The sequence below is a fragment of the Bos grunniens genome, chromosome 14, assembly GCF_055505025.1.
Source record: "Bos grunniens cultivar Pamir isolate PY7600 chromosome 14, Bosgru_T2T1.0, whole genome shotgun sequence".
Classification (NCBI taxonomy): Eukaryota; Metazoa; Chordata; class Mammalia; order Artiodactyla; family Bovidae; genus Bos; species Bos grunniens.
This window is the reverse complement of record NC_141178.1, coordinates 45,334,097-45,348,400: the sequence shown is the minus strand read 5'-3', so window position 1 is coordinate 45,348,400 and position 14,304 is coordinate 45,334,097. Positions and strand designations below refer to the sequence as shown.

Here is a 14,304-nt window from a genome sequence, read left to right as displayed (position 1 = left end):
TTTCATGAATAAAGCATATGATAAAAGAGAAAGAATATATTCAACAAATCAAGAAATATAATACATAACAGGTAAAATCAGATTTAGAATGAGTTTCTGCTTTTTACCACTTCATATTTATTTGAGATGGATGGCATCACCGACTCAATGGACGTGAGTTTGAACAAGTTCCGGGAGCTGATGATGGACAGAGAAGCCTGGCGTGCTGCAGTCCATGGGGTTGCAAAGAGTCGGACATGACTGAGTGACTGAACTGAACTGATTTATTTCACTTATCCAAGAGGCTTTAGAATTATGTACTTAGCTAAATTTTTCCTATTAGGTTGAACTATACGAAACTGTAATATTTACAGGTCAAAGCAAGGTCAAAACTGGCAATTTTATATAATTTAACCTGTCACTAATCAATAAACATAAGCCTTGGAGTATTAACCAAAGAGAACTTAAAAAGTGTGTAGGTTGTTTTATCAGTACACAAGCGCCATCTAGTGGCAGAAAGCAAAATTGTAGCTCTGTACTTGTTAATACTACTGCTGCTAAGTCACTTCCCTCCGTCCATGGGATTTTCCAGGCAAGAGTACTGGAGTGGGGTGCCATTGCCTTACAAACATTCAATTTCTCAACTGTTCTACTTTCCAACATACTTTTGAGAAAGGCATTACAAACTGGTAACACTTAGACTGATTGTTTAAACAGGTTCAAAATACCTAGTAAGCCAACATCACAATAATTAGCAGCTAGTCATCAGCCTATAAACTTTGAAGATGGAGAAGAGGGGACAGTGACTAGATATTTAGGAGGCAGACTTGGAGACTGCATGATAGAGGCCATGAAGGGTGACTTTCACATATGTTGTAATAGTGTTCACAATGAGAGGAGTTGGAGTAGACCTTTGGAGAGAGAAGGAATTCAGTTTTGACTATGTTCAGTTTCAACTGAATATGAGATCCTTATAAAGAGTCCATTTTATCACTCTTTAAAGCCTCAGTGAAGGGTATTAGAAGATCTATCTTTGGCATTGAGGGTTTGTTGGGAGTACATATGGAGAGAGGAGTTTTAGGGTCTAGCGCTTCCATAATATGGAGAAGGCAATGGCACCCCACTCCAGTACTCTTGCCTGGAAAATCCCATGGGCAGAGGAGCCTGGTGGGCTGCAGTCCATGGGGTTGCTCAGAGTCGGACACAACTGAGTGACTTCACTTTCACTTTTCACTTTCATGCATTGGAGAAGGAAATGGCAACCCACTCCAGTGTTCTTGCCTGGAGGATCCCAGGGACAACGGAGCCTGGTGGGCTTCCATCTATGGGGTCGCACAGAGTCAGACACGACTGAAGCAACTTAGCAGCTTCCATAATAGGGATGTGTAATATTATCTTGGATAAAATGGCATTGTTTAGGATACAACCTAAGTTTGAGTGACATGTCTGTTATTCATTCATCTGGTATTTAAGCTTCTCTCCTCAAAGAGTTTGGTTATATTGGATTGCTGTTGTTCCATTTAGAACAATTTCATGGCATGCTCCTGTGCCAAGTTCCCCTTGTCATCAGGTGTGCTTGGTATGTTTGTGTCAAGACAGTATTTGGTTGCTTTTGGCTAATGTGTCCAGGTCCTGGTCCAGTCACTGGTAGCTAGGTTAGAAAAGTTGCTTTCTCTTAGCATGTGTAGTATGAGTCACAGCAAGTTAAACTTGTCCCTATAGGCAGATCCAGGTACTGCTTGAGGCTTCATGGTCTCCCGTTTTCCCTGGGAGATAAATCTGTGAGACTTAGAACTTCGTGGACAGCTGTGGCTGTTAGTAGAAATTTGATAGGTGAAACAGATTTTCTGAAGCATCTGAGCTGATTTAATTTCATTATGTTAATTATCAGTAAAACTAGAAATAACTGGATTTTAGGTTATGAAATAGCTTATTAATTACATTTCACTTTCAGGTTCTCATCACATTAAGCCTGAATTACAGCATCCTTGTAATGCACCTTCTCCCTTAAACTTTAAGCCTATCCAAACTATTTCCCATGTAGTGCAAAAGCAATTATTTCAAAGACAAATATACAATTATTTTATCTCTCAACTTAAAATCCTTTCAAGGCTCCCAATCAACTCCAGGATAACCTCTAAATCTCTTGGCATGCCGCTTGAGGACATCCAGATTAGCGACCTGCCTGAGCTTCAGCCTCTTTATTCCATTCAAACCAAACTGCCTGCATGTCCATGAATAAACTAAACTTCTCAGGATTCCTTGCCCTTGTTCCCAAAATCTAGATTGATTTTTTTAACCTTCTTCAGCTGGCTGATGCCTTATTAACCTCGAAGATTCAGTTCAAGTGTCAATTCCTTCTGTCAATTCAGTTCAAAGCCAATTCCAAGTCAATTGGCTTCTTTTAATTCCCCAATCTGAGTGAGGTGCTTACTGTCAACATTTCCATAGCAGTCTATGGAGACATCTATCACTCTGTTAGTTCCTCTTCACTGTCTTCCTCCTCTAGCCAACTATAGTCTACCATATTGTCTTTCACCAAATTATCTACTCTAACACAACATGTGGCAAAGAGTAGTCATTAGATAAATGTTTGCTGAATGAGTGTAATCTTGCAAAAGAGGAAAGTAAGGGAGGTCGAGAGCCTTGCCCAAGATCATACGATTGAAGGCATCAGAACAAGAACTTGAACCAAATATTCTGACTATAATGGAAATAATTTTCCCTCTGCATCTTTGCCTTCAGGGAGCAACTCTATAAAATAACTGTGCTCTGAAGAGCAGTTTGGATGGGACTAAACCCTGTTTCTCTAGGTTGACAAATTCTGGGATGAACAGATTACCTGGAACTTGTCTAAGAGCTATCCACAAACAAAAATGTGTTCCTCCTCTAGTACAAGTCTAAGGGCTATGTGGCCTATGAGGTATAGCAAATGGAAGACAGTGTTTTTGAAAATCAAGTCAAGCAGAAGAAAAATGAGACAAGAGCTAGAAAGAGAGAAAGGGAAAATGAGGGTGAAAGCCCTACAGTTTACCAGGCCTGAAGGTTTCCCCAAGAGACGTCCAGGTACACACAGAGAAATTCCCATGTTCAGCCTATACAGTTTGAGTTGTGGCCCTTTGACTATCTGCATCAGTAGACCAAGGGGCTTTCTGGCCATTAGCCCTGCAATAAGGCTTTTTTAATCTGTGAATACAAAAAAACTAATCAACTATTTGCAGGAGGCCTGATTTCAGCCATTCTACTCCTTGAGATAATGTAAGTCTTTATTACAAAAATATAAACAAAAGTATAAAATGTTCACCAATCTTACATCTTGTACTGTCATATAAATTTCTGTGTGCATTCAACTTCCTATCTGTCAGTTAACACTACCCCAAATGAGAAAGAAAAAGATATCCTGGATGTATTCATTTTCAAACATCTTGGGTACATTAGAAGGAGACCCAGGTATTTCAGAATTCGAGTTGTATACACAGAGTTTGCTCATGGATAAATCCTCTTCCCTCAATCAACATAAAATGAGGCAGGCTCGGGGAGGGAGACCTTTTTATGAGCTCCTGTTTAGGCCTTTGAATAAGTTCAAGTGAGAAACCTAACCAGAAAAGAATTTAAAACAAAAAAGGCATGAGTAATATCTAATTATTAAATAATATTATTTTAAACAGAAAATGAAAAGATCTTTTCAAAACTCCCTCTAAATGACACCTGTCTCTTTGACTTCTTAACTTTTCAGAACCTGCCTTAGTAAAAAGCTACCAATTCATCTGGAGTCTGACAAGGAGAAGAGCGTCTCCTCTGATCTTTGGTTCCAAATTCCCTGTCACACACACAGGTGTTGTCACCTGCAAATTAAGATCATATATGAAACCATAACGTTAACAGCCTAATAAGTAATGGGTAGGTTTGCCCTTTTGTGAGCAGAGTGTTTAGGTTGAAACATGGTTTGGTTGTTTACCAGTACTTCCTTATTTTCTTTTTACCCTTTTTATGATCTGCAGAAAATTCTAAAGACTCTTCAAAAATCTGAAGGAAGAGTCCACTTGATCCATTAAATGGGAACCGCCTAAGGCATAATCGTTTGGAGAAGTCGTTAAAAAATTCTCACAGCCTCATGACAACCATGGAATCAGACCTTGAAACCAGAAATTGCCAAGAACGGAAAAATGACAATGTTCTTAAGGTAGTGCTAGTGGTAAAGAACCGGCCTGGCAAGGTGGGAGACATAAGAAACGGAGCTTCGATCCCTAGATCGGGAAGAATCCCCTGAAGACGGGCACAGCAACCCACTCCAGTATCCTTACCTGGAAAAATCCCATGGACAGAGGAGCCTGGAAGGCTACAGTCCATAGGATCGCAGTCAGACATGACTGAAGCAACTTAGCACAAATGCAGGCACTCACTCAATAGAAAATCTAAAACGGGGGAAAAAATCAAATCAAACCACCTGTCTGCAATGCAGGAGGCCTGCATTCGATTCCTGGGTCCGGAAGATCCCTTGGAGAAGAAAATGGCAACCCACTCCAGTATTCTTGCCTGGAGAACTCCATGGAGAGAGGAGCCTGGCAGGCCACAGTCCATGGGGTCACAAGAGTCAGACACAACTTAGCAACTAAACCATCAGCAAACCACCTGACTCCTGTCACATCCTCATAGCCCCACTCCTCTCCTCCAGGCCCAGGGCGGTCCAGCCACACTGGCCTCCTGGGGGCGGCATCGAGGCACCAGGCTTTGTGCTGCTTTTTCTTCTGCCTCAAAGTTCTCCCCTCTCTCTTAGCATTGACACTGCTTATTCCCTCTGCTCCTAGGCCTTGATCAAAATAGTCACCTCACCTAAGACAGAAATTACTGTCTGATTTTTTCATTGCTTTAGCACTAGACTGCTTTCATTTAAAAGTAGTAAGTTCACTAATCAAAAACTTCACTTCAAATAAAGGACTACAGATATCAAAATACATTAAGCTTTAAATATAATATTCTCTTGAATATTCATTATAGTACATTAAAAGAAAAGTATCTTATAAGTATAAAATTGACAAGGTGTTCCTATCTCAGGTGATCAAACCTATCTGTTGTGCTCAAGTAGGCAAGTAATTGTATTTATATTCGGTAACCTCAGACTGATGAGAAAGGCAAGGGTATGTAACAGAAAAAAGGGAAGCAAAGCAACCATAAGAGAAATGGTTTATCTCTTGTGCTTCCCATGCAGCGTGGACACCAAGTTGAGGGCTGGTAAGCCTGGCAGCGTATGCTCCAGTAAGACAGAAGAGGATAAGAATCGAACCACATCCAAAGGAGACAAGGAGAGCTAAGAGCTTAGTCCAAAAGGGCAAGAGGAAGATGGTCAATACTCTCCCACAGCATTACCTGAGGGGAAAAGACGGACTACAAGTCACCAACTGCAGGTTTCAGCAGGGCAGACAAGAGAGGAATCAGCCACTTGGTGGACAAGAGACATCACACCACAAAGACCACATGAGCCAGCACTAAGAGGGGGTTGGGGGGAGCGGCACCCTCCCTTCTCACCAGGACAATAAAGTAAACCCCCCCAGACACACTGGAGAGGAAAGATAAAGAGGCGGACGTTTTTCTTAGAGAACTTGAACAACAATATTTAAATGAGCCATTTATTATTTGAGTAAGACTGAATCGTGAATGGTAATTTTTCCACTACCAAGCAAGACACCAAAAAGTATTAGATTATCTATTGATTAAACAAATAACTTGTCCTATCTGAACGGTAATAATTTGTCAGCAAATACACAAAATGCTTTTAAAAGCAACAGCATCCCAACACTAAAAGGAATGATAATCATGTGACTGGAGAGAGGTTATAAGCTAACACTACAATGGCACCCATACTGCAATATAAATGCATCGAATCAGTGTTCTCTATACCTTAAGCTTACACAACGTTGCACGTCAATTATGCCTCAATTTAAAAAAAAATTTTAAGCATCAACAAATGTCTGATCAAACATGAGAAATAATTTCTTAAGCATAGAAGCTGTGGGAGAAATCACACCAAAAATTTTATAGATTATGCCATATAACATTTAAAACTGGAGTACATTAAAAAACAAAACTAAAAAAGCCATTTTTAAAAAACAGGAAAATCAAACAAATATTCTTAATGCTAATATCCTCAACACACAAACATCTGAAGACAGATTAAGCAATGCAATCAAAATTAGCCAATTAAAATGGACAAGTAACTAATAAATATTTATTTAAAAAACTGTTGAGCCTAACAGGTTATCAATAAAACCAAAAAATATACCACTTTTTAACTATCAGGACTATGTTTCAAGCTCAATGTTGTCAGAATAGTATGAAATACACTATAAGAAATTAGTATAAACTTTAATGTAATTGGGTAATATATTATTCTTTTTATTTTTTTTTAATTTTATTTTATTTTTAAACTTTACAATATTGTATTGGTTTTATATTACTCTTTTTAACCCAATACTCCCCTTATAGTAATCTATCTTAAGGAAATAATCAATGATATAAACAAAAACTTGCATATAAACATTTTTTACTGAAACATTATTTATAATTGTCCAAAAATAGGGGGAGGAACAATCTAGATGATCAAAAACAGGTGTTTTTTAATATACTTATCATTAAGTATATTAATAAGTATATTAAAGTCTTGTAAACAAGTCTTGTTTACACTTTACTAAATTCTTGTAAAGTATACCTCAACCATATGAATATAGCCATCAAAACTGTTTTTCAAAGGTTAAAGATATGAAAAATGATACCTCTATTAAGTGAAAAGAAGGTGTAATACTCCACGTTCAAAATGAACAAATGATGATATATTCATACAAAGAACATTATTCAGCAATTAAAAAAACGGTAGAACCTAGGTATAAGCAACATGGATGAATCCCAAAAATCAAAAACTAAAAACAAACAAAACAAGAAAACCATTATATGAAGTGAAAAAAGCCAGACACAAAGAATAAAAGCTGTAGGAGTCTATGTAAGTTCAAGGACAGGCAAAACTAATCTATGGAGATAGAAGAGTGGTTATTACTTCTAGGAGGAAGAATACCAAGTGCAAATAGGTATGAGGAAACTCTCAGGGGGATGGAAATGTTCTGGAGCTTGACAGGTGATGATCACATGAGGACACACAGATGTGAAAGGCCATCAAATAAACTATAAATACATAGGTCCATAAATAAAACAATAAAGTCATCAAGATGTACATTGAAGACTCGTGCATTTTACTGTTCCTGTATTATACTTCCATAAACTAAGACAGAATTGCATATAAAGGATAATTTATATTTGGTTAAATATATTTGTGTGAAAAGAACAAGAAGAATGTAAAGCACATCAAAATATTAAAGGTCTTTAATTCTAGGTTTGCAAATTATCTGTATTTTTTTACTTTCTGCATTTTCCACATTCTCTACAATGAGCCATATGACTTTTATAAATAATCAGGAAAAAATAAAAACCCTTAGATTTTTTACAGAATTCTGCCACATGTGCAAAAGAAAATTCTGTTACACTTAAAACTATCCCAAAATTATTCCATGGGCAGAAACACTTAGTAAATCCTAATAACTTTCCTGTAAGTTATAAACAGTCATGTTTGCAATGTATTCAGACAAATTAAGCAAAGTACTAATTAAGCTAAAAGCACCTGCTTGCTGAAAAAATGAGCAAGACAACTGAAAATTCCACAGCACACTGTGGAACAACTTTAAAACGTGGTCCTGCCTGCAGCAAACGTAGGGCTCTCATGAGCTCCTGTAAAAGTTATTTTTTTTAATGTATTACTTTTTTCTTTATAAGCCCGATATATCTATATTCCATGAAAAATACCCCAAGTGAACTTTCTTTACAACAAAAATACCTTTTGAGTTTCAGAAACTTTGATAATATGCATAAAATAATAAATAAGAACAAAACCAAAGAAGACATACAAACCTCTGATTGTACATGCCCCGAAAGTTGTAATTAGCTCTATAATTGGGGAAAGGCTTTGGGTCTAATGGCCTGTAGATGGCAGGCTCTCCCCTTTTCATAGCAAGCCCATTCAGTTCCACAGTTGGAGTGATACTACCTGTTTAAAAGAAATATTAAAGGCACAGAAATGAAATATTTCCATAATAAATCATCAAGTGTATGTTTATTTTACATATAACTAGCACAGAGGAGTGGATGGCCCCTTGTCTGATTTGTCTAAGGAGGCGCATAAACAAGCTGCATAAACAGGAAAGTCATTTCTAATGAAATCTCTTCAGGGTTTTTGCAACATTTTCTGTACAGTAATGGCCAAAAATTGAACTTTACAGTTACACTATTTCAAAAGAAGAGAAACAAACATTCATAAATCGCTTAGTTTGTACGTCATAAAAACCGTTGAACTTGACAGTTACTTCCTCCAGAAAGCTTATGATTTTTAATCATTAAAACCATTATCATCTGAATATTTTTATTTATATTTTGGTAATCAAGCAACTAAAATTAGCAAAAAATACAGGGTTATCAGTAATTCTTGCACTTATCTAGTGAAAATAAATTTTTTCTACAACTAACAACAGGAAAAAATAGTACATAAAACAATGTCCTGTGAATAATCTTTAAAGATACTGAAGCATTTATGGATGAAGTGACATATCTGAGATTTATTTCAAAACAATTCAGAGGACAGAGAGATGAGAAGATGGGACATGTAGGTAACTGTTGCACCTGACGACAAGTACAGAGATATTCACTATCTTACTCTCTCTACTTTTACAAAAGTTTGAAAAATCCCATAATAATTCACAAATAATGTACAACTATTACGTCAACTTTAAGCAGCAAAAAAGGTTATTTAGTTAAAAATATATACATATATGTTCCACATGTTGTTGTTCAGTCACTAAGTCATGTCCAACTCTTTGCAACCCCATGGGCTGCAGCACACATTATAACAAACTACAAAAATGAACCTAAAGCCTTAATAGAAAGTAAAATGTATTTCCAGTCTAATTCTGTATTATTTCATTTGAATTATGCCTTTTGCAGGCTCCCCTATAGCTCAGCTGGTAAAGAATCTGCCTGCAATGCAGGAGACCCTGGTTCGATTCCTAGGTCACGAAGTACCCCTGGAGAAGGGACAGGCTACCCACTCCAGTATTCTTGGGCTTCCCTGGTGGCTCAGACAATAAAGAATCCACCTGCAATGCAGGAGACCTGGGTTCGGAAGATGCCCTGGAGGAGGGCATAGCAACCCATTCCAGTGGACTGGAGCCTGGAGGGCTACAGTCCATGGGGTCGCAAAGAGTCGGACACAACTGAGCAACCTGAGCATAACATAGCATGCCTTCTGCATCACAGATTTAAGACTCCATTCATCACTAACAAAAATGGGTCCACTTATTGCAGAAGAGAAACTGGGGCACAGTATCAGCTAAGGGGTGGTAGAGCCTGACATAAACGCACAACTGGCAGCCAGGCCAAAAGCAAGCCATCAAGAGTCATAAGCTGCTAATTTTATGTCTCATTTCTAAGGAATTCACATGAAATCGCTGAAGAGTATAATAAAAACAGGAACTAAGAAAAAAGAATAAAGGAGGTGGGAGGACAAAGGAGGAGGCAGAAAAAGAAAAAGGATAAGAAAAAGTTAACATATTAAATAAGTCCAATTAGTCCAAACCCAAATTTAATGCACACACTCAGAGCAGAGGAAGAGTATGTCAAGCACAAAGGGATTCTCTTCTTGTTTCTTACAGTATTTTACCACGGTATAAGTAAAATACACAAATCTTGAGCATACAGCTCCATGAAATATTATCTATGTACACACGCATATAACCACCGCTCAGATTAAGATCTGAACATTTCCATCACCCAGAAATACCCAGTCAAAACCCACCTCCCCACCTTACCTGTTCTGACTTCTGCCATCATAGATTAGTTTTGCCTGTTTTTCAAATCTGAATGTATATTAGTTTGTCTTGTTTCTTTCCTTCAAAATAAGGCTTTGTTGAATATCACTATTTCAGACTTTGTCACTGAATAATATTCTGCTCAGTTTATCTAACCTGCTATTGATGGAGTATTTGGGTTGTTTTCAGTTTGAGGCTATTAAGTATAAAACCACTTCAAACATTTTTCAAGAAGCCTCTTGGCAGACACATACACTCTTTTTAGCTGGGTATACATCTAGTAGTGAAACGGCTACATCACAGAGTAGGCTTATGTTTAACTTCATTAGAAACTGCTGAACAGTCTTCCAAAGATGTTTTAACCCCAAAGAGCCATGAACGCCTTTAGAAGTTTAGACTTTTCTTATTTCAGAAAGATTTGTTTAGTAATTAACAGACTAATCACTTGTATGATTTATGTCATTATGAATTCTTTGCAACAATCACACAGACACAAACAGCATAAAGTTCAAAGGGGAAAAATAGAAAAAAAAAAAAAAAGAAGCAGCAGCAGCAGCTTGAAAGACCTCATCCTTTAAGTGTGACCATAAACAGAAAACTAATGTCTTTGAAAATGATCAGTGAAATGATTTTAACACACTGGCAGGATACAGCATGTCTGCCACCCACACCAAAATTCTATTTTAAACTTGGTAAAAGTACTGTATTCATATTATTTAAATAAAGAAATAATCCCATGTAAATTCCTCACTTGAAAGTAAGGCTACAGTACATTATCTTCACAGAAATGCTAGAAACTGGTGTTGTAAAGGAGAGGAGAAAAGAAACAGAAAAGCACAAACCATATGGAAAAGGTCCCAATTTCTTTAGAGCGAGGGACTCCATCTGTTTCCTACAGAACAAGACTGACATTTCTACACGAGAATACCTTTTGATATTGGATTGGCCAAAAATTTTGTTCAGGTTTTTCCATACGATGTTATGAGAGAACTCAAACTTTTTGGCCAGCCCAATACTTACACAGTAACGCTGTCACAGAAAACATTTAAATAATCGAACTATGTGCTGCCTCCAGGAACTGCTAAGTAGTACCATGGTTTTCAACATGTGTGGGTTAAGACCCAAGTTGCATAAAGATGACCATTACATAGAAATCCTCATATATTTTATGGCTATACAGTTAACAAACATCAGTTTTTAGTGGTTTTTAGATACATCAAAGGAAATTTCTACATTTACTGATGACAAACATAAAAAGACTGATTAATTAAATATACAGAAGTACATAACAACAATTGCGGATTCCTGTTATGAGACAGATTTAAAAAAGATGCCACAACTAGTTCTCAAGGAGCAACATATTGCTAACATTTAAAGAAACAACTTTGTAGGAAGTTAGAAAAGTCCCTGGAACATATAACAGTAGTCACTCAATAAATATTTGCTGAAAGAATGAATTGATTAGTCAGTCAATCAGGGCTCCTAAAAAAATGACTGTAACCAGGGAAAAGAAAATGTAAGATGACCTAGAGACAACTTCTACTGCCAGAAAGCAATGCCCAAAGAATGAGGAGGAACTATCTGAAGGACACAGGAGTCAACCTGAGGAGCCATACCACTGGCCAAGCCTGGGACAATTTGAGCATCAAAATAAATAATGATAATAATAAATAAATATTTATTTATTCAGGAAGCAACCTGAGCTTCCCAGGTTGCTCAGTGATAAATACCAGAATCTGCCTGCCCATGCAGGAGACACAGGTTCAATCCCTGGGTTGGGAAGATCCCCTTGCCTGAGGAAATGGCAACCTGCGTCAGTATTCTTGCATGGAAAATCCCATGGACAGAGGAGCTTGGCGGACTACAGTCCATAGAGTCACAAAGAGTGTGACATGACTGGATGACTGAGCATGTGACCACACACACATATACACATATCATAAGCCTGTAGGTAAAACAGGAATCCAAGAATCGATAGTGATACAAACAAACAAAAAAATGAGGGGGATGAGAAAGCTCTTGGGTAGAATTCCAACTAACTAATAAATCAAAAAAGAATACGGAATTAAAAATCACCCTTTGGCAACCTTCAGAGTAGTCACTGATTCAGACAAGAATCATCAATGGATGCCAAAGCTGGTAGGTGAATGAAAGTTTGATAAGGAAAAGAATGTTTACATAGTCTCAAAGTATCTCCTCAGAAAATACTTATTAATTATACTGTTTAATAATAAAACATACTTATTAATTAACTTTACAAAACAGAGGCCTGGCTGACACACTCTTCACCAAGAAACCAACGTCATCACTAATGGGACATTTCAACATCCTGGATCTCCAGACATGAAACACTGAGATGACCCCAGGTCACTTCTGTGATGTTTGTGCTAAAAATGCATAAGTCATGAGGAAACACCAGACAAATTCAAGTGAGGAGCATTCTACATACAGTGTGTGGAAATGTCAAGGTCATAAAAGGAAGACTGAGGAACTGTTCCAGTTCCATTCACGTAAGTGGAATGGAGAGACACAGTAGGCCAGTGATCCTGATGAGATGCTGCTCCTATAAAGGACGGTATTGGGGTCATCACTGAAAAGTGAGGAGAGTCTGTGGGCTGGTGGTTTGTGGGAGTCGAGTCTGGTGATACCAGATTGATGCCAGCGTCCTGAGTGGACAGTCTCTGTGCACTTAGGGAATAAGGGATAATGGGACACCATGTCCATAACTTATTCGCAATTGGTTTGGCAATGTTAATCATTTCTGGGTGATGGTTACCTGAGAGCTCTATGTACTCTTTCTATAAAGTGTGTGTGTGTATATAAAAGAAATTATTTATTTAAAAAAGTTAAAAAAAAAGAGGAAGAAGAAAGCAAATACTTCTTAGATACACTCCTCATTAACTGGCAGATTACCTATGCAGTACTAAATTTAACTCCTCTCTTGGATGTAATTACTATTTAAGGCCCATCTACTTCCTATGAAGTCAGGCCTGGATCTCCCCTCTTCTGCAGTGCAGAGAGGAATGGAGTGAATGGATTACCTTTTTAGTAAATAATGCTAACTGAATGTTTATGTATTAAAAGGGAGAAAAAAATCTTGAACCCTACCTCAGCTCATACATAAACCTCAATTCCTGACAAACTTAGATCTAAATTTAGAAGATGAAATAATAAAACTTATAATAATAATAATATTTATATAAATAATAATTATTATTTATCATTATAATAAGCTTTATAATAATAAAAATAATATGAGGTCATCTTCACAAGTTTGTGGGAGACAAAGGTGTCTTAAATAGCACACAAAAAACCACTACCATTCTAGCAATTCCCCTTTGAGTATTTATCTCCCCAAAATAAAAAACTTGAAAGTATATTAATATGTGCACTCTCATGTTCACGGAAGCAAGCTAAGTGTCCGCTGATGGATGGATGGACAATGAAGAGGTGATACACATGAACAAGAGACTATTAATCAGCAATTAAAAAAAAAGTTGCCATTTGTGACAATAGGATGGCTCTTGAAGGCATTTTGCTAAGTGAAATAAGTCAGATAGAGAAAGACAAATTCCACATGACCTCACTTATATGTGGCGTCTAAAAGAAAGAAAACACACAAAAACACCACCAGAATTCACAGATACAGAGAACAGACTGATGGGTTGCCAGAGGTGGGAGATGGAGGTGGGTAAAGGGGTCAAAAGATACAGACTTCCAGTTATAAAGCAAACAAATCAAGAGGACGCAATGACAGCATGGTGACTACAGTCATACTGTAATTTATATTTGAAAGCAGCTAAGAAAGGTAGATCTAAAGGCTTCTCATTGCAAGAAAAAAACATAACTATGGGGACGGATGTTAATGAGACACTGTGATGATCATTTCGCAACATATACAAATATCAAATCATTGCGTTGTGCAGCTGAAACTAATATAAACCTATGTTCAATTACACTTCAATTTTTTAAAAAGCATTTAGAAAGATGATAACAATAACCCTGTGTACGAGACAGCAAAAGTGACGCTGATGTATGGAACAGTCTTATGGACTCTGTGGGAGAGGGAGAGGGTGGGAAGATTTGGGAGAATGGCATTGAAACATGTAAAATATCATGTATGAAACGAAATGCCAGTCCAGGTTCAATGCACGATACTGGATGCTTGGGGCTGGTGCACTGGGACGACCTGGAGGGATGGTATGGGGAGGGAGGAGGGAGGAGGGTTCAGGATGGGGAGCATATGTATACCTGTGATGGATTCATTTTGATATTTGCAAAACTAATACAATTATGTAAAGTTTAAAAATAAAATAAAATTTAAAAAAAATAAAAATAAAAAAATAAAAAGCACTATCCATAACGGGAAAGACTAATATATTACACTTCATTAATATAAAAATCTGTTTACTAAAATGTACCA

At 37.3% G+C, this 14,304-nt stretch overlaps 1 protein-coding gene across 50 annotated transcripts in view; it reads right to left on the bottom strand.

Moving 5' to 3' along the window:
• The window catches only part of STAU2 (staufen double-stranded RNA binding protein 2), a 303,762-nt gene that overhangs the window by 245,649 nt on the left and 43,809 nt on the right, over positions 1 to 14,304 (bottom strand). For all 50 annotated transcript variants that reach the window (XM_086336528.1, XM_086336533.1, XM_086336515.1 and 47 more), the window contains one exon: positions 7,933 to 8,068. In XM_086336528.1, coding sequence (XP_086192654.1) covers positions 7,933 to 8,068 — 136 coding nt within the window. The remainder of the gene's footprint in view (positions 1 to 7,932; positions 8,069 to 14,304) is intronic.